The sequence below is a fragment of the Globicephala melas genome, chromosome 4, assembly GCF_963455315.2.
Source record: "Globicephala melas chromosome 4, mGloMel1.2, whole genome shotgun sequence".
Classification (NCBI taxonomy): domain Eukaryota; kingdom Metazoa; phylum Chordata; class Mammalia; order Artiodactyla; family Delphinidae; genus Globicephala; species Globicephala melas.
This window is the reverse complement of record NC_083317.1, coordinates 130,999,600-131,020,671: the sequence shown is the minus strand read 5'-3', so window position 1 is coordinate 131,020,671 and position 21,072 is coordinate 130,999,600. Positions and strand designations below refer to the sequence as shown.

General features: G+C 47.4%; 1 protein-coding gene across 3 annotated transcripts in view; it reads left to right on the top strand.

Moving 5' to 3' along the window:
* Window positions 1–20,019, top strand: part of LOC115862082 (inhibitor of carbonic anhydrase) — a 40,112-nt gene extending 20,093 nt beyond the window's left edge. Inside the window, exons 9-17 of one of the 3 annotated variants that reach the window (XM_070045398.1) lie at window positions 785–933; window positions 2,957–3,047; window positions 4,215–4,262; window positions 7,130–7,285; window positions 10,391–10,532; window positions 16,743–16,807; window positions 17,435–17,619; window positions 18,878–19,064; window positions 19,890–20,019. In XM_070045398.1, the coding sequence (XP_069901499.1) occupies window positions 785–933; window positions 2,957–3,047; window positions 4,215–4,262; window positions 7,130–7,285; window positions 10,391–10,532; window positions 16,743–16,807; window positions 17,435–17,619; window positions 18,878–19,064; window positions 19,890–19,924 (1,058 nt within the window). In that variant the 3' untranslated portion in view covers window positions 19,925–20,019. Of the gene's footprint in view, window positions 1–784; window positions 934–2,956; window positions 3,048–4,205; window positions 4,263–7,129; window positions 7,286–10,390; window positions 10,533–16,742; window positions 16,808–17,434; window positions 17,620–18,877; window positions 19,065–19,889 lie in introns of all 3 variants that reach the window. The other 2 variants (XM_030873453.2, XM_060297630.1) reach the window with 2 other exon arrangements.
* Window positions 20,020–21,072: the final 1,053 nt, after the last annotated feature.

Here is a 21,072-nt window from a genome sequence, read left to right as displayed (position 1 = left end):
CAAGGGAACTACCACCTGCATTGGGTTCATGCAAGGATTTTCTGCTGATCTGGGGAAAAGGCCTGAATTAGGGGGTCACAAAAGGCTTTGAAAGACCTTCAGATTACAGGCAACTTGAAGTAATGATGGTCCTGGCTCCCTTGTGTGAACCAGGGTTGCCCCACCCTGCAGTAGGTCTGTTTGACAGGGAAAATAGCCCATCCTAAACTGCAGTGGGAACACAGCCTCTGCCACCACCGGGAGCACAGCTAGAATTTCAGAGGGTTTTAATCCAGTGCCTGCTTTCCCTTGGATCCCCATGGTTTATTTCTTCCTTCCTTCTTTCCTTTTGTTTTTCCCCCTTCATTTAGTTAACCAGTAGTTATGGAGCATGTACCAAAGCCACTGAGATTAATGTGGGCGTCAGAGCAAGCAGGCCCACCCAGAACAAATGACACTGGCTTCCAACTAGGGGATGCTCCCTCGGTGGGAGAACCCCATCCTGGAAGAGAAAACCCCAGAAGGCGCTGAGCCAGGCTGGTGCTCAGAGAGGCCTCCCCTGGGGTGGTGACGTCTGAGTAGGGGAGGTCAGGAGGGTGCTGGCTCTGCCTTCACTGCTCTTTCTGGGAACCGAGTTCACCATTTCTCCTGGGAGGTGATAGGCAGCAATGAGCAGTGACATGGGCATGAGACACTGCTGCCAACTCTGCTGTTGGGCAGCCGCTCGTAAGACAGTGGCGCTAACCGCCCCCCTCCCCTCCCCCATCTGGGGGCTTCCTTTGGATCCCTGGCTCTTCTCCACCAGACCTAGGGACAGAAGACCCCCAGAGGGTGATGTGGTGCGCAGTGGGCCAGCACGAGAAGGCCAAGTGTGACGAGTGGAGTGCCCTGAGCGGTGGCATCTTGAAGTGCACCGCGGAGGAGACCACGGAGGGCTGCATCGCCGCCGTCGCAGTAAGGAGGGCCCCGTTCCTGCAGTTGGGCTCTGACACTCAGACACGCAGCGCTTCTGCAGTCTGGCGGTGAAGCCCCCTTCCCAGATGTCTTCCCATCAGCTGTGAGGCTGAGACGCACCTGTTACGTGCTGCCTTCCCCCACCCCCAGCTCTCGAAAGCCACACCCTGCTGCTCCCACAGGCCCCTCCCGCTCGGGGGCCGGCGGAAACACAGAGCAGCCCAGGACCCAGACTGCTTAGGAGCTCAGCTCTGGAGCCCAGGGAGCTCTGAGGGGTCCTGCCTAGGAAGCTGGGTGACACCCCAGGGTGTGGTCAGGACCCCTGTGGATTGGGAAAGCAAATCAACCTTTTCAGTTCTCTGGACAGGTTCAGGTTTTTTTCTGGGGATAAAATTATTACATGCTGGAAGAGAATTGAAAAATAAATGATATCATTTACAACTTCATAACTTAGAAATCAGCACCACATAATTTCTGAGTTATGATGTTGTGTTGGTATCAACTGTCCATTTTCTCTATGAGCAGACAATATTTTTGAGATTAGAAAAAAATTTATAAATAAAAGATTGAAAAAATGACAAGCGTAGGAGACTACAATTTTTCTTAAGAAAGAAGATCTAATTTTGGTAAACGTCCCTGGGACCAATGTCTAAGATTAAAGTCTTGCTATTTATACAGTCTCCTAAATTTGTCAATTATAAGAATTAAATGAATTTGAGCACTTGTAACATTGCCTGGCATATAATAAGCAGTCTATAAATGTTAACAGTTGTTATTACGATTTCAATTCTTGAGCACAATTGGTGCACTTTTTAGGTAATGAAGTATTCATTTAAAATGTTCTTAATGGCTGCATAATAGTCCACCAAATATTTATTCAATCAATTTCTAAATGTCTATATCTGAATGATTTCCAAATCCTTTGCTGTTATAAACAATATAGGATTGAACATTTTTGTTCTATACCCATCAATATTTCTAAGTATATCTTTAATATTAATGACAGTGAATATGTCTGGAGTTACTTACTATGTGCCATGCATATGTATGAGCTCTTAACTTGTATTAACTCATTTATTCCTCATGATGAGCCTATGAGGTAGATTTTTCACCCATTTTGTGGATGAAAAAAACGTACCTAGAATAGTATTTAGGGATGTGTCCTTTGGATTAGTCAGATCCTGGAGGCTGACACATTCCATAGTGGTTATGAGCAGAAGCTAAGGAATTAAACTACCTAAGTCTTAGTGACCATCTATTGGATAAATTACTTAGCTTCTCTCTGCTTCAGTTAACTAAGGTATAAAAGGGGGAGAATTATAGTACCTACCTTACTGGGTTCTGTGAGGGAGTACATGAGGAAATCATTGTAAAGTGTTTAGAAAAGGGACTGGCACATAGTAGGGGCTTGATAAGCTTTTGCTTCTGTAGTTACTACTGTTTTAAGATAGATTTCTAGAAGAGCAATTAACAGGAGAAGAGCAAAGAGTGCCTGTGTCTGTGTGTTTGTTTCTTGATGACCTTATCTATGAATATAAGTATGCATTTTTTTGTCTCTGTTGTTGGAAAAGTTCATTGATTAAAATCATAAGTTAATTATTAATGAATTATTAATTAGAGTACTAATGGGGTTATAAGAACAGAATTGAACTATGCCATACGGAAGAAAACGTGTTCCATAGAAACAGATTAGACACATACTCTGAGTCTGATTGTCGAGTGAGTGACAATGGTCACAAAGAAAATGTAGTGATGGCTGTCCAGTACTCAGAACGGGGTCTCATGCGAGGGCACAGAGATGACCAGGGAGCATGACCTGGGTTGGGTGCTTGCTTCTGGGTTAACAGGCTAAAGGCATGTCCAGTTTTCTAAACCCTGTGTTTATGTGGCAGAAGCTCTCGGTCATACACCATTTGGTTTATCACAAGGACGTGTGACATTAAGCCAATGAGATGGAAACCTCTGAGGATGAGACAGGATAACAGCCTCACTGTTGTGCTATTGGTTTATTTCTTAACTTCAGAAAGGAGAGGCTGATGCCATGAGCTTGGATGGAGGCTTCATCTACACAGCGGGCAAATGTGGTCTGGTGCCTGTCCTGGCAGAGAACTACTGTAAGTGGAGGGGAGGGTCTCTGTGTTTTCTTCCTTCTGGGCTATGGACACAGAAAGGTGAGGAAATAATTTAGTTCGATGTGGAGATAACAATAGATGTTATCTGGAGTGTAGGGAGCTAGCAGATAACATCTATCTTCCCCAGAGTCAGAACCAGTTAAGATATAGATGCGGAACTTAGGCTGAAAGAAATCAAAATAAAACCTTTATTACTGAAAGAGTGATATTGGAGGGCATGGCATAGAGCTAGCCATGGGGCTTGTCAAATTGTCCTTGAGTTAGAGTCACCCACCAATTCAGGAGGACAGGTCTGCTGGCAGACCGCATGCTGAGGGCAGAGGGAAAACACATTCTGTCATAGATGAGATCGAAACCACCCTCTCCCCATTCTCTTCAACAAAGAAAGAGCCACAGGTGCCTAGATACTTTTGCCAAATTTACTAATCCAAAATTAGCTCACCCAAGATGCACTGGGACATTGATGGATGGGGCTACAAGGTCATGGTCTTTGTGGGGATCCCTCCACCTGGAAAAATACAGCCAGGGGAAAAGAGGATTTCACCACTATTTGTTAAATGCCTCATCTGCTATGCAGTGAGTGAGAAACCATACGTTATCCTTCAAAACAAAACAAAACAACTCTATGAAGTAAATAGTGGTATCTCCATTTTACTAAGGCTTGGGGGAGTTGAATGATGTGTCCAAGGTAGAATAAAGACTGCAACCAGGTCTTTCTGAACCATGGGCTGGATCCTTCCCCTCCAACACAGCATGACTACAAGGATTGTCTACACAGCCCAGAGCTCGGAAGGGAAGAATGTCCGTATGCCTAGAATCACACAGCAAATCGAAAGGATCTCTGTCAAGGTCTTCAGTGGCTTCTGTTCCCCACCCCACCCCCTTCAATGAGCATCTCATTTTCTTTCTCTGTAATTCCCTGAATGTTGGGCATGTTCTGGGAGGGAACCTAATGTTCCAGTGGCAAAGGTCAGGAGAGAGGAGGTGAAATAGGACTGCAGGATCTCGCCTTGTTGATGGCCAATGATAAACTGCTTAGCAGCGTTTCTCATTTTATTCTTGACTACTGAGACTGAGAAAGTCAGGACTTGAGTAATGTGAGAATTTAATGACCTGTACCTCAATTCTTTTTCTTTTTAGTGTCTCAAGATGGCAAAGAGCAGCTTGGGTCTAAGTGTGTGAACACACCTGTGGAAGGTGAGTCAGAATCGGTAACACTGGGGCTCAAAGGTAAAGGCCTGGGCTTCCCTGGTGGCGCAGTGGTTGAGAGTCCTCCTGCCGATGCAGGGGACACGGTTCATGCCCCGGTCCGGGAAGATCCCACATGCCGCGGAGCGGCTGGGCCCGTGAGCCATGGCCGCTGAGCCTGCGCGTCCGGAGCCTGTGTTCCGCAGCGGGAGAGGCCGCAACAGTGAGAGGCCCGCGTACCACAAAAAAAAAAAAAAGATAAAGTCCTGTTGTCAGGGAGGGGGTGAGGAAAGCCTTACAAATAAACCGAAGTTAGTAGAATTGTTTGAAAAAAAAGAGAGAGAGAGAGATGACACTGCCGCAGTCCATCGTGAAGGAGCAGGTCTGTCGTGGGGCATGTCACAGTGGACAGAGGGCTCCTGCTTGGACTGCTTCTGCTCACTCTGCTCAGCAGTCCTCTAGAACAAGCACATCGCTGGCCGCATCACGTAGATGGGCAAGTGAGGCTCAGGGACGGTGTGACTTGCCCAGGGCCACACAGCCAGGAAGTGGCTGCACCTGGGTTTGGGCAGAGGCGCCGTGACTGGAGACCCCTGCCCTTCCTGACCCACCGCAGTGCTCCCTGTCACATACTGCCACCCATGTCTGCACCGGGGCAGGAGCCCGTTCCTGACATTTCTGGGGCCCAGTGGATGCCTCAGAGGGGGAGGAGGAGGGGAGTCATAGATGCTGCTACTGAAGAGGAGGAGGATGAAGATGAAATCAGCCCTTTAGCTTTTAGTGGCTGGCTTTGAATAGCTGGGGAGTGACCTCCTCTTCAGAATAGGAGACCAGGTGACGAGTTTTCCCATCCATGTCTCCACATGGGCAGAGAGGTTCTGTGTCTGTCCCTGAGGTACCTAGTCTTGGGCATTGGCTAGAGCAGTGGTTCTCTAGGTAGTGTGGTGTCTGGACCAGCGGCATCAGCGTCGCCTGAGAACTTGTTAGATGTGAGCGTTCTTGAGTCTGACTGCAGGTCTGCTGGGGTCCAGGATGGGGCCGCTGCTCTGTGTTTTAACAAGCCCTTGGGATGATTCTGATGCATATTAAGCTTTGGAAACCATCGTGATGGAGGATCTTGAGATGAAAACAAGTGCTCACCTGGGTTTGGAATTTCTTATGAGACATGAGAGCTGCAGGAGGTGGGCGGGCACACAAGCTTGGGGTCTTGAGGCCCTGCACCGCCCGCCTCCACAAAGGCCTCAGGGGGGCAAAGCCACTCACCCTGCGGCAGCTGCCCTTTGTTTGCAGCAGGACCCCAGCCCTGGGGTCAACTGTCCCTCTTCCCTCTGCTTTCACGGCTTTCTGTCTTCTCTGAATTGGATCTGTATCTTCAACTCTAAGGGCTGGCATTTCGTTGTTCTGATTATAAAATACGTAAAGTCAGAAAGAATTCTAATTGATTCACAAGTGATTGAAATTTCCAGGAACTGCAGTGTTATACAAATGTAGGTCAATGAGGATGCTTAGAAGACGGTTCAGGGTAATGGAGAAAGTTAGATTGGAGTAGAGATGGAGAGGGGTTAATCCCAAAGCCACACACACACACACCAGATGACAATAAATAATACCATTTGTGCAGAAATTGTTACAGCTCAAGAAAGGCACTGTAACAGTATTTGGCCGCCGGAATGGCGTAATAGAACCCAGTCAGATAGGCAAGAGCTTGCGGTGGCCTCAGGAGAATCTGCTTCACCAAGAAAGGGGCTCTGGTACTGCTTCTGCATTAGCAATATGGCTGGAAACCTATCCATGTAACCTCCCCTTCCCATTCCTAACGTACAGTGTGCTCATATTAGCATTACTGTTACCATTTCACTGAGGAGAAATTTAGGATCCTAGATGCTAAGCGACTTGTCTGAGATCATTTAGTAACTGGTGGGCAGGTCTTCCACTGCCATGTTGATTCCCAAATTTTCCAGGCATGAATATTTAGATACCTCATCCACAACAGCAAGACAGGGTGTGTGTGTTGGGGGTGGTGGGAGTGGTGGTGGGGAACCACATTACCCATGATTCCAGTCTCTAAATTCAGCCTTGCAGTTTAGGCCTTACTCAACAAGCAGGATTCTGTTACACTCTACTGCAATAGGAATACATCAAGTATCAATGGTGTTCCCATAACAATCAGGAAGAAGACAAGAATGCCCACACCCACCAAAGATATTTGACATTATTTTGTAAGTGAATGCAGAAAGATAAGAAAAATATTTTAAAAATATATTGGGGAAAGGAAGAGATTAAATTGTCATTATTAGAAAATGGTATTATTGTAAACCTAGAAAATCAGAGACCTGACTTTAAAAAAGAAGTCATTAAAGCTCTTTCTTTTGGACTTCTATTCAACAGAAATATTTAAGCAGGTGCACACTCCATACAAAGCTTTATTTAGATAAGTGATTTTTCATGGGGAAAAATGGGTCACAACTTCAATGCCCACCAGTATGGGGATTATAAAACACTGTACTTCTATACAGTGGACATAACTTAGATTCAACTAATAAATAGAATGAGACAGGCATATCTATTTCTACTGAAACAAAAAGGTATATCATTGAGGAAGAATAAAGCAGTGGCAGGATTCTGTTGAAAAAGTATGAAGTGTGTGTGTGTAAATATTTGTGAGTGTATGCCTGGAGACATATCTGGAGAGCAGTAGAGTCGCTCTGTTTGGCTGAGTACCTAACAATGATGGTTACTGGGAGGATCTGCTAGAGCAAGGTGAGGGCTTCAAGCTGTTCCCCCTCCCCTGGGAGACTGGCAGGCAGCAACTCTGCAGTACATTTTGGGAGGGCCCTGGAGGTATTGAAATTGCATCCTGGTATCTCTGTTGCAAGGTTATTACGTCGTGGCAGTGGTCAAGAAGTCAGATGCTGACCTCACCTGGGATTCTCTGCGAGGCAAGAAGTCCTGCCACACTGCAGTTGGCACTTCTGCAGGCTGGAACATCCCCATGGGTTTCATATACAACCAAACTGGGTCCTGTAAATTTGGTAAGTGTGCTCTGAGCGGTGGTGCAGCAGCCCCTTCCTTGGGCCTGTGCCTGTGTAGGGGAGAAATTCAGTTCAATGAATGGCATAAGTGGATGGTGTGGACAAGGTCTGGACAGCCATGTGAGTGAGCTTCACATCTCCTTAGCAGGACTCCCCTTTCTCCTCTCCCATTGCTTCTGAGGGGAGTGGTTCGGCCCAAAGGGCAGATCTCAGGGAAATACGCTACTCTTTATGTCTTTCAAATCTGGCTCAGGGAAGAGACCTGGGTTGCAAAGCAAGAGTGGGTCATAGGGGGGCTTCCCTGGTGGCGCAGTGGTTAAGAGTCCGCCTGCCGAAGCAGGGGACACGGGTTCGTGCCCCGGTCTGGGAAGATCCCACGTGCCGTGGAGCGGCTGGGCCCATGAGCCATGGCCGCTGAGCCTGCATGTCCGGAGCCTGTGCTCTGCAACGGGAGAGGCCACAACAGTGAGAGGCCAGCGTACCACAAAAAAAAAAAGAGTGGAATGTAGGGGTGCACATGTGATATGTGTGTGTGTTTGTGTGTATGTGTTGTCTTTCCACATAAACTGAATAGGCTGCTTTCTTAATTGAAAACCTTACACCAGTAAGTTTTGAGTGCTTTAGCTTTCACTTTCACCCTCACCTCTCTTAAATTTCCATATGAGTCGTTTCAACAATGCTCTTGCCAATACCTAAAAGGCTCCTGCTCCCCGGAATTCCCCAGCCATCTGACAAATCCGAGCCCTGCAGGAACCCTGTCACCTGCTCTCTTGGCCCTCTGCACCTGATCAGCTGAACACAGCTGGAGAATGTCGCAGGGCAGAGCAGTTCATTCCATGGAGATGCTCCAGCTGCTGACCCCAGCGCCCCCTGCCCTACCCTGGTGCTCACGAGTACCCCCGCTGTTCCTCTGCTCCACACCCACACTTCCCAATAATTATCCTAATGTCCTAGCTGTCCGTACACTTCCATCCCACGCTTACCTACCTATCACCCTTTCTGAGCACATGATCTCATCTGCACCTGCAAGAGATACTTCAAACCCTCAGGAAGGTTCCCATCAACACCCCACCACCAAAGCTGGGGGCTCCTGCTGGCTGCACCTGCTCAGCCTCCCTCTACAACGCAGCCCGTCCTCCTACCTGCACTTGGCTGTGGGCCCTGCCTCGCCCCTCCCCAGAGCTGCACCCTCAGTTACTACCTCTTCCTCTGGTATGCCCAACAATTTCTTTCAGCATGTGAACGTACCCAGTGTCTTCCACCTTTAAAAACCCTCCCTCTCCCCACATTCCCCTCCAGCTCCTGCCTTCTCTTTCTCCCCTTTATGGCCAAACCTCATAAAATCATGGTCTCAGCCACTCACCCCACTCATGGCTGCACTCACTGCCCTCTGGCTCCTCCACCTGGTTCCACAGGGAGAACTCTGGTCAAGGCTACTGGGACCTCCATGTTGCTCAACTGGAAGGATGGGCTCCAGTCTGTGCTTCCATGACCTTTCCTGCTTCAGATCACCTTAAACCACCATCTCCTGGCTTTTGTGAAAACACACTGGCTTCTTTTTTCTCCTACCCCTACAAAGTCCCTTTCCCACCTGGTTAATAAATGTTTGAGTTGCTTAAAGCAACTTTTTTCCCCACTCTAAACTCAACCCCCAAGCCCTCACATCCATGCCTATAGCCTAGATAACGATCTAAACAAACATTATACGTACAAAGCTAGGCACATAGCAAGCACTAGATAAGTTTGCTGCTGTACGATAATTGTGTCTATATGCTGATAACTGTCAAGTTTTTGTCCCTGGCACAGATCTCTCCTTGCTCTCCAAACCTATGTATATTGAACTGCTTGTTTGACATTATCTAGTCCAGTATTTCAAAAAGTACATTAAACTCAACCTGTACAACATGGAATGCATCATCTCTGCCGATCCTGGCCCTGCTCCAGAGCTGCCTAGCTTGGTGGAGGCCCCCCACAGTCCATCCACTGGCCCCAGCTGGAAATGAGTCTGCCAGCCACCACACACCTGTCCATCACCAGTGATATCAGCTTCTCCTCCTTCCACGTAGCTCCTCCCTCCCCTTTGTGCTACTTCAAGCTGCCCTCATGTCCCCTGGACCCCTGCAGTAGCCTGCTGCCTACACCCCACATCTGTCCTGGCTCACCCTGCTGCTAGACCCCTGGCCCAACATTGTCTAAAGCCCGTCAGAGGCTCCACATTTCTCTGCAAATAAAGAACAAAATATACACAAAGGTGTAAAATATCACATGTGGTCTGGACCCTGACCCCTCCCACTCACTGGACCACTGGGTGGTCCAGGACCGATGGCCTCCATTAAGCTCTCTGTGCTGTTTGCTCCCTCCCCCAACTCCTGCCCTAGGCCTTTGCAGATGCTGCTCCCTGTCTGGAAAACTCGTCCCTTTGCCCTTCACTTGGGTAATTCCTATTCATTCTTCATCTGTCCACTTCAGGCCTCTCCCTGACTCCCAGGTATGTACCAGGTTCCTTTATCTGTAGCCGTGGAACTATGTTCTTTTTCCCAGAGCACAGTGGGGAAACACGATGATAGGGAAACATAAATTCACTGGCGTGGTTACTTGAGTCGTGACTGTCACCACAGAAACTTGGGGTCCAGGAGGGCGGGGCTTGTGTGGTTTCCTCACCACAGTGCCCTGGGGCTCAGCACAGGGGTGGGCAGCTGGGCCTCTTGGGCCCCTTCCTGGCCTTTGAGTCATGATGGCAGACTTGTAAAGATGGACAAGGGCAGTAGAGATCGGAAAGCATACAGGACAGGTTCAACCACCTAGGACTTCCAATTTTGTCCACTCTCTTAGGGCTAAACCTGTGTCCACCCGTCCACACCACTGACCTGTGCCGGGACTGCTGTGATCTCAAAGACCCTTGTCCCAGCTTCAGCCAGGCCCCCTTTACTCTGCTTCAGCTGCAACCTTTTTTTTTTTAAATTCCATAAGCTTCTTGTTTCTAATCATATGGTACTAAATACCTGAGTGTGTCTTTATGTCACTCAGGCAATTTTAGGAACAAAGTCTGAGGCTTTCTTGCCAACACAGGCAGGAAGAGCTGACCTCTCGTGTCCTCCTGCGCAGATGAATTCTTCAGTCAAAGCTGTGCCCCTGGGTCTGATCCAGCGTCCAGTCTCTGTGCCCTGTGCAATGGCAGTGGCACGCCAGCCCACACGTGTGCTCCCAACAGCCACGAGGGGTACTACGGCTCGAGTGGGGCTCTCAGGCAAGTAGCATCTGTCCACCACCTTTCGCTTTGGCACCAGCCTGGTGAACTTCCTGCCCTTTCACCTCTCTCATCATCCCACCATCTGGGTGCTGCATTTAGGAGGAGCCAGAATTAGAGAACAGAACTGCAGATTCCCAGGGGCCCTGAGGACTCAAGCCTAGCCCCTTCCTGGAGCGCTCTTGGGCAGAGCCAGCGGACTCAGGGCACCTGGGGAGAGGCAAGACTGATGGACACAGGTCACAACCCTGCTTCTACTTTTGATCTGTTCTTCTGTGTGATTGTGGACAAGTCACAGGATCTTTCAGAGACCCAGTTTAAGATCAAAGGAAGGACACCGGCTACATGCTTCTTACACCTGGTTGAAGAGTATATTTAAAAACACATATTCCTGGGCTCCTCCATCCATTCAAGAAATATTTATTGAGCACCTAGTATGTGGCAGGCACTATTCTAAGTAGAGAGGTTAGAGCAACAGCAAGACACACCGTGGGGAGAGTAAGACAATAAATACTTAAAGCACAATCACTTCCTGACTGTGATAAGTGCTGGGGGTGGTGGTGGTGACCAAGGGGGGTGATATGGCAGTGACTCAGGGACAATCTTAGAAAAGGTGGTCAGGGAAGGCCTCAGGATCAGAGGGGCCATGTGAACTGAGGGTTAAATGTTGAGAGGGAATCAGGCCTGAGAAAATATGGAGAAGAGTAATCCAGGAAGAAGGAACAGCAAGGACAAAGGCTGGGGCTGGACAAATGATGCCATATTTGAGGCCAGAGAAGGCGCCAGAGTAGAGCATTGGGAGGGAGGGGATCAGGTGAGGGAGGAGGCTGGAGCTGCAGGCATTGGCTGTCTCGGTGCCTTGAGGGCCTGGCTAAGGAGGTAGAGTTAATTCTCAGTATGAAGGGCACCCTGTGGAGTTAGGGTGGTGTGGAGAACACGTGAGTCTCTAGAAAGGAGCCTTCTACTCATCACACTGCCAGACTGCTTCATCCCTCCCTCTCCAAAGTTTGGTCACTTTCATAAGCCGTACATAAATTACATATTTTCACAGACCCCACTACAAAAATATATGCTGAACATTAAACCTAGGCTAAAATAGTTGAACTTCTCTTTACACTGGGAAGTACATTGGTATTAGGGTCCATGGTCCCATTTTGGTATGATTACAGTAGAATCACAGAGACCTAGAATTCTGTCCTCGGAGTTCTATCCAGAACGACGGAAGTTCCAAAGTGCAGACGAGCACACGAAAAACAATCTTAGCTCTAGACATCTCATCCTGCCCGCCACCACCTGCCTGCCTTTGCACGCCTTCTAGCTTCCCGGCTCCACCATTCCTACTGACCTGAGGTCCGTTGATCCTGTTCACACCCACCCTCATGTCCTTTTCCCCCTCCAGATGCAGCATACATTCCACAGCCAACCGTGATAATTATTCCCCTGGGCACATCCTCAAATGCCGGTCATCTCTCCTGGCTGAACCTCGACCTGGGTTGGGTGCAACATTCTACTTCGGTGCCAGCGCCTCCAGGCTGACTGGCCTCCCTTTAAAGTAATGCGAACCCAGCTCAGATGAGCCAGAAGTCTCTAGTCCGTTACTACCCCACGCTCCTACAAGACCATTCCATACTCTTTCCTCTCCTCAATCCTCCAACACTTCTTCCTCCATCTGTCACACCTTTGTTTCCTATTTCACCTGAGAAAATTGAAGCAATCAAAAGAGAAACTCCACAACGTCCCACCGCCACATCTGCCGAGTGCTGGCATGTGTGTGCCCCTGGATGCTGCCCTCCCTTCTTTTACTGGGGAGGAGCGGGCCATCTCCTCACCGAGCCCAGCCCTGCATCTGCAGCGATTGTCTCCGGCAGGCAGCCCGCTCAAGGGCGTTGCCCCAGCGCTCCTCCCCCTCTTTTCTCCTGTGTTCTCACATCTTATTCTCTACGGGATCATTTCCATCAGCATACAAACATGCTGCTGTTTTCTCACCTTAAACATAAAGAAATAAGTAAAACCTCTCTTGACCTCACTTTCCTCTGCAGCAGCTTTCCATTTCTCTCCTCTTTACAACAAAATTCATTGAAGGAGGATATTTTAATGTCCTTGCTCGGTTCACTTTCTCTCCTTTCAATCTCCCCAAAGCCTAGTTTAGGAATCTGTTCACCTCCCCCACCCCAACCAGTGGAGTTGGTTTTATTATTGTATTTAAATTATCTACAGAAAACATTCCTCCTTACTGTTGGCACGTGAGAAGACTACTCCCACCATACCTCCCCACTCCCTGCCTCCCAACCCCCTCCCCTGTATACCACCACGCACCACGCAGCTGAAACTGCACTTTTAAATTGCCAGGGACCTCTGTGTTGTTAAATAAATCCAAAGCCCAGATCACCGACACCACCGATCTCTTCCCCCACTTGCATACATTTTCTTCCCTGGCTTCAGGACCCCACACTTTCTTGGATTCCCTCCTCCCTCTCCTGTTACTGCATCTCGGCCTCTTTGCTGGCTCTACCTCATTGCCCAACCTGTACAAGTTGGTGTGCCCCAGGGCTCCAACATTGGTCTTCTCTCTTCATGCTCAGACCTTGGTGGTTTTATCTAGTCTCGATCTATCTATATGCTGACAATTCCCAAATTTATGTTCCTGTTCAGACATCTCTTCAAAACTCCAGATGAAACTCCAAACGCATATATCCAACTGCCTCCTGGGCATGTCCACTTGGTTTCTAATCCGCAGGTCAAGTTTAAATGTCCCAAGCTGACCTTTTGGAATTTACACACTCCCACCCAAACCAGTACCTCCTGAGGTCTTCGCCATCTCAGTTAAAGGTAACTCCGTTTTTCCTTTAGGAAAAAGTCAAAGCCTTGGTGTGTGATAACCGTGTCTACTCTCTCTCTCTCAAACCCCACGTCTGGGTCATCATCAAATCATGTTAGCTCTGCCTGCAAAGGGTAACGAGAATTGTCCTCATCGCCCATCTCCAGTGATACCACCTTGATCTAAACCACCATCATCTCTCCCTGGATTATAACCCCCAACAGATCTCCATGCATCTGTCCTATCCTCCTCCCCCACTCTCGTTGCTGTGTTGTCTCAACACAGCAACGAGAGTGATTCTGTTTAAAGCATTTCTCTGCTTAAAGCCCCCCAGTAATTTTCCATATTACTCAGAGTAAAAGTCAGGGTCCTTCTTTGACCTGTGTGGTCCCTTTGAGATCTGGGAAGGCTCTGTGTGACCTCATCTCCTACATCTTTCCTCTTGTTGTCTCTGCTTCATCTGTGATCTTGGTGTCACAGCTGTTTCTTGAAGATATCAGGCACACTCCTGCCTCAGGGCCTTTGCACTTGCTCTTACCCCCACCTGCAGTGCTCCTTCTTCTCATAGCATCATGGCTAGTTCCCTCATTTCCTTTAAGATTTCTCAGGGAAGTCTTTCCTGGCCACTCTCTGATTTTACACACATACCCTTGCCAATATTTCATATCCGCCTTTCTTGCTTTATGTTTTCTTTAGCACTTTTTACTCTCTAGAATACTATACATTTTATCTGCTGATCTTGGTTCACATCTTTTTTCTTTAATAAAGTGAATGAGGACTTTGGTTGCAAGCGAAAACACCCATATGAACCATCTTAAGGCAAGGGCATATTTTAACAGGTGCTGTGGGAGCTTTCTCCTTGTAAGGGCTGAGACCTGAGCCTCAGGAGTAGCCAAGATACTTTAAGGCGAGGGTTGCCAGGTAAAATTCAGGTCATCCAGTTAAATTAGAATTCCAGATAAATGACGAATGAATTTTTAGCACTCTGCTTCTCCTCTCTCTCTCTCTCTCTCTCTCTGCACATCTGCCTCATTTCTCTTTCCCCGCAGGGTGGTTTTCTCTGTTTCTCAGTCTACACAGAGGGAATGTCTGTGACCAGCAGCCCCAGCATTGTTACAGGTCTTTAGTTATAAAGAAGCAAACACAGACCATAACGTATTAGTCCCAGGTCCCAGGACATAGGATTGTCAGCCCAGTTCAGGTGAAAGTTTCCCGCTCACATAACTCATGCTGTGAAGTTGCATCGTGAAGTTCCAGCTGCCTCTGCTGTGACCAGATGGATTAAAGCAGATGGGGGGGGGGGGTTAGTACTCAAAAAAGTAGTAAAGCTAGGTAGACCGAACAAACGCCAAGAATTTAAAAATAAAATTATACAAAGGGAATTTTGTTTTCTTAGGTATAAAAATAATATTATAATACTACTTAATATAGTAATGCTGTGAGCAATACAGGCTGGTTTATGTGAAAAATGACAAATAAATCAGTGGAAGAGAAAACATTTCCAAGACAGGTACATGGACATACTATATTTAATCTAAAACAAAGATGACATTTCAGATCACTGGGGAAAGGATGAACTTGAGAGATCAAATAAAATGAGTACAGTGAACCTAGCTCCTGGATCTGGTGACCTGGGCGGGAGGAGATTCAATACTGAATCAGTCCCCTAAGATGACTGGCAAGGGTCAGAGAGTCATGTGCAGGGGTGCTGATGGCAAGTGCGATGATCCTTTCAGGTGTTTGGATGAGTCCTGGAGAGAGGCCCATTGTTAAGGGCAGTGTGGGGTCAAGGCAGGGCTTATTGTTTGTTTTTACAAGAAGTGTGGAAGCTGATGAGAAGAGTGAAGAGGGTTATAGAAGAGAAAGAGGATGACTACAGTGGAAAGTGCCTGAGCGTGGGTGAGGTGCAGACCACCCAGGGAGGAGACTTTTGCTGGAGAGAGACCTTCCCTCCTCCTTTGTCCCTGGAGGGCAGGAGCGTGCTGGAGCCTTGGGCTGCCAGATTTGGCAGAAGGATGCTGAAAGGAAGCCCAAGTGATGATTTCTGTGTTTCCTCTGGGAAGCCAAAGCACATGTCAGAGTGTGAGTGTTGGGTAGGGGTGTGTGGAGAGACAGAGGTTTACAGGAAGTGGGAGAACGTTTTGGAGTCCATGCTCTATAGAGTTGAGGGGGTGCTGTCTCAAGCTCTATAGAGCGGGGGTGAGGGGGCACTGTTTCACACTTGAGCACAAATCAGAATCTCCCAGAGAGCTTGTTAAAACACCGATGGCTGGACCCCACCCCCAGAATTCCTGAGCCAGTAGGTCTGGGGTGGGGCCCGAGAACGTGCATTTCTAACTAGTTCCCACTGGTGCTGATGCTGCCGGTCCAGCCCACACTTGGAGAATCACAGATCTAGAGCAGAGAAGGGACAACAGGAATGCCCAGGTGAAGTCAACGATCGGGAAGCTCTGGTTTACCTCACTGCCGAGGTGCAGACACACCTGAGGCAGACGATCAGGCTCTTTCAGGACTGAGACGATCAGGCCAGGGTGGAGGGCGTGGTGTTGAAGCAAGGAAATAGAGCAAGATGGAGAATTGAACGGAGTAGCTGAGCCTAGCTAATGATAGAGGGACCCGAAGATTAGGAGAGAGAGAGAACTGGATCAATTCCAACTGATTGAATGTCACAAAACTGATTTTTAACGCGCTCAACATTTCTCACAAAGAATGCACCTTAGGGCTTCCCTGGTGGCGCAGTGGTTGAGCGTCTGCCTGCCGATGCAGGGGACACGGGTTCGTGCCCCGGTCTGGGAAGATCCCACATGCCGCAGAGCAGCTGGGCCCGTGAGCCATGGCCGCTGAGCCTGAGCGTCCGGAGCCTGTGCTCTGCAACGGGAGAGGCCACAACAGTGAGAGGCCCGTGTATCACCAAAAAAAAAAAAAACAATGCACCTTAAACACACAAACATTTTTCAGGGGATTAAGCATGAAAAATATCTCATGATGCACATTAACTTTTGTTAAGGCTGAGTAGACATATGGATGTGATAGGACTCCTTCAGAATCACATCTTACGCTGATTTTAATCTCTGATGTGTGTTTTGATCCAACCAGAGAATTATCCTTGGATATCCCTATTCATAGGAGAACACAAGCAGCTCTTGTGGAGAAACCAATCAGTGTTTAAAACAAGGAACCAAACAATAGGTATCTACAACAGAATCTAAATAAGCAGACTTCTATTTTCCCACGGCATTTCCCCTTGAGTCCCCAGGGACAGCAGGCATCACAGGAGCGTGTGTGGTGTAAGTGGCCCGGGGTAGGGCTGGGAGCTCCCAGTGGTTCCCTCTTGGAGCCTCTCCCTCCCACTGCTGTAAGTCCTCCTTGCTGACCTGACCCTCTCTGTGCAGGTGTCTGGTTGAGAAGGGAGACGTGGCCTTTGTGAAGTATCCCACGGTCCTGCGGAACACTGACGGTAGGCGCCTACGCTGTCCTTTCCTTTCTCGGAAAACTCAGAGTCCTTCCTGGGAAATCATTCCCCAGATGGGCAAGGGGGAAGTTTATTAACCCCATCAGACTCTGGTGACTTTGGTCTAACCTTTTTTATTTAGGGAATGAGAAAATTCTTCATGTCTGGGCAGACTTGACAGGGTTGGTTATCACATTGGTCTTGAACTCAACTGACAAACACACAGCTGCCACAGTCCATATGAGCACATCTGGCTGTCTTGATTTTTAGGCGTTCAGGATACAAGTTTTTGTCAGCTATGTGTATTGCAAATATCTTGTCCCTCTCTGAAAAGGCTTGCCTTTCACTTTCTTGATGATGTCTTTTGATAAACATTCTTCATTTTAGTACGGTTCAATCCATCAATCTTCTCCTTTCTGCCTAGTGCTTTTCAGGTCTGTTGAAGAAATCTTTGCCTTTAAGAGAATCTATGAGTTTATGTATGTTGCTCTTCTGCTTTATTGTAAAGGCTTTATTGGTTTTTTTTGCGCCTCTGTGATTCTCCCAGGCACTGGTGGTCGGTCACACCCCCCATTGAGGGTGCCTTGACCAAAGCTGTCAGCTGTAGCCCATCCACCTCCTCTCTCTCCCCAGGAAAGAACCCTGAAGCCTGGGCAAAGGATCTGAAGCAGGAGGACTTCCAGCTGCTGTGCCTCGATGGCACCAGGAAGCCTGTGACCGAGGCTCAGAGCTGCCACCTGGCCATAGCCCCAAGTCATGCTGTGGTCTCAAGGAAAGATAAGGCGGATTTTGTCCGCAGAATGCTCTTCAATCAACAGGTGTGGGAATTCAGTCCTCATCCCCGAAACGAATGCTTAAGTTACTTGCAGAGCTGCACAGGCCACATCCCAGTCGCATGCCCTTTCTCCCTCGGCAGTGGGCCCTGACTCTGATGAATGCGGAAGGCTGGCGGCTGCGCTCACTTCTTGCTCTGGGGCTGTCTAGGATATCACAGTGGACTGGAAGAGTCCCAGACGCATGGGTATCTCAAGCGTCTCCCTGAGACTCACTTGACTCTCTAAGCAGAGTCGTGGTACCTCTTGGGCTTGTTCTGTCACAGAAATAAGGGAGTTGACCCTGTGCCCTTCACAGTAGGCTGGGCTACATGTGGAAAAGGCAGAACGGAGGTTACTCTGTGTGACCTAGGGAGGATCCCAGTGTGTTTCCTGGACCTGGGTAGGCTGAGACTGTTTTGGCTTCGTGAAAGTCGAAGAGCCAACATTCAGACAACTCATGACCTCTACAGGCAGCCAACAAGGGATGACCCTATGAAGTAGTGGCTGTCTGAATCAGATGATCTTAAGGAAACCCAGAGCCTTGTCTGCCTTTTGCCCTAGCACACCCCATTCCTGGAGGAGCCCCAAATGAGTCATACATATCTTAGCACATTCTGCCCACACATCCCAGTTAAAAGGTGATGACCCAGGGACAGGTGGAAATACAGAGGCTCTTCAAAAGTCATGGACTTTTGAAGGGATGGGTCCCACACAGAGCAAGCTGTCACCTGGGCTACAAGGAAAGTGGACAAAGGAAGGGGGGAGGGGCAGGAAGCGGGAGAGGGGCAGGGTCAGTGCCTGGGGCAGGTCCAGAGAACAGAAGAGGCAAGGTAGTAAGGGCTCCGGCCACAGGAAGACATGGAAGGATGACCCAGAGAGTTGAAAATATCTGGCAGTGATTGGTTGGGATAGTGATACAGCTGTGAACTTGGAGCTCTTTCTATTTAGCAGTCGCTTTACATACATCATCTCAGTATTTAGCATAATTACCTCCATATACAAATGAGTAAACTGAGGTTCACTGAGCTCCGTGAAGAATTTTCTTAATGTCACTCGACAGGAAAAGCTAGGGCCTGGATTTGAACCCAGAGGCCATGCTTTGTGCCATTTTACTACGGTACCTCCTAAGCTGTCTCTGTGTCCCAGGTCTCCTAGGGCCTGGCGCTGAGCAGTCCAGCAGACTCGGGGCTTCTGAAGCAGAACACACAGCTCCGTGCTGCCCAGTGCTGCTGGTCACTCGCTGTCTGTCTGTCTAACCCAGGAGCTCTTTGGAAGAAACGGGTTTGAATACATGATGTTCCAGCTGTTCAAATCCTCAAGCAAGGATCTGCTCTTCAGCGATGATACAGAATGTTTGACTAACCTTCAGGACAGAACAACTTATCAAAAATACTTAGGGCCAGAGTATCTTCATGCTATTGCTAACATGAGACAGTGCTTACACTCTGGTGAGTAGAATAAACACCAAGGAGCAATAACGTGGGGGTCAAAGTAAACATGTTTGTCTTAAGGACGACAGTGTGCCAAGCCTGGGCCAGTACGAATAGGACACAAAGATTAGGAAGGCTTGCTCCTGGCCCTGCAAGAGGATTCAGGCTTATCAGGGAGGCAGTCAATTAGGCCACAGTATAAGACACTAACTGAAAAGGCCAAATCATTTGAAGGAGCCAGAGAGTGCAACAGAACTGAAGATCATTTGGAAATTGAACTTGTTTACATGTATATTTCCATTTTTTGGCTAATAGAATGAAAATGTCTGTGTGTGGGAGCACTTCAGTGTAGGGAGGAGGTCGGAAATAACACATACATACCACTCATAGTGGACCAATTTTCAAAGATTTTAAATAAAATGTATAATTAATATTAAAATAAACAAGTGTTGTTAGCCTAAGCAGGCCACCTCTACATATATACATATGTAGAAGTGGCACTAAGTAAGTCATTTCTCTCTATTTCTATGTACTATAGACATGGCATAGCTGCCTCAAAAAAAAAAAGTTGGAGAAATAAAATTAGAGCTGGAATAATCAAATTATTGGGAGTGTGCCTGAATTTTTGTTAAATTATATCATGTGTTAGAGACGTGGAGAATAGGACGAGAGGAAAATGTAGATGTTTAAGGATAGCACTGACATCAGTTAGAGGAGAGAGAGAGAGATTTTTTTAAAAAAATCTTCATTACCTACCATTTACTTTTAGAAAATAGGAAGAGCATCATACTTAATAAGCACAGGTAGTACCTGACGGTCTTTCTCTTATGTTACCTCTCACAGAACTTCTGGATGCCTGCACATTCCATGGAAATTAAAAATTGATCCAAGTGGGCAACCGCAGAGATGCTCAGAGCCTGCAAATCCAGTGGGGCCACATTCTCACTTGTCTGCATGGTGGGTCTGTGTTAATATCAGTTAATCTTTATAAGTGTGTCCTGTAACTGATGCAAAAAATAAAATGAATAAAAATTATTGTGTCTTTCAGAAAACTTCATGAAATATTCTCAGATTTTGGCAGGGGCAGAAAATGGTTTGTTTATACTAGCATTGTGCTTCTGAATTTAGTATGTTTTAAATTATATCTTTTTTTAGACCTCTACCATACTAGCTCAACTTCCCTCCCTATTGTTTGATGGTTTTACCCACGAGTCACTTAAATAACATTTAAGCAATAAATCTGTCTGAAGGGAGTCTGAGTGTGCAAAAAAAGCATTAGTGTGTGCAGTATCAAGGACTGATAAGGAATGAGTTTCTGCATTTTGAAAATATATTTGAGCATTTAAAATCCATAATGTCAAGCGGAATCAAACTCCTGATCAGATTAATTGAAAAATATGAAAATTACCGCAAAAATCTCATCCTACTACCTTTTTGCAGTATATTTCCTAGAAGTGTGATTTACACTCATTTAAGTCAGTTTCTTATCAGAGATTTTGCCTTATCTATTATTACCATGATTCCAGCCTATGGTAGTGCCTCAATAAATGCTGCATGGGAACCCAAGTTATATATTGTGAAGTGTCAGTTTGGTGTATGGACTTCTGCTTCTGCCTGTGAATGAGTAACCAGTACAGGATTTGCTGTCCTTCCATAAACAACTAAAAAACTGGAAAAAATACATGAAACAAATGTTCTCAAACATTGGGCTATAACAGTGCAGGACTATGATCCTTGAAAGAAGGAAAAGAAAAGAGGTGTGCAGAGTGATGACCTTACTTTTTCCTTAGAGGAAATTTCCAGATCATGGCAAAGGGAGCAGGAACCCAAGAGAGCCCATCACACTGAGTTGAGGAAACAGAGATAGGAGTTTGGGGAAGCCAGAGTGACTGGAATTTGTATACAGAGAGATCTGTACAGGAGTCTCCTTGAAATGTTTGGCAAAATACTAATCTGCTTGTGTATAGAATGAAACTGAAGTCCGTCAGGCTAGGCAAAGAATGACTGTGAGAGGCCCATAAGCTGA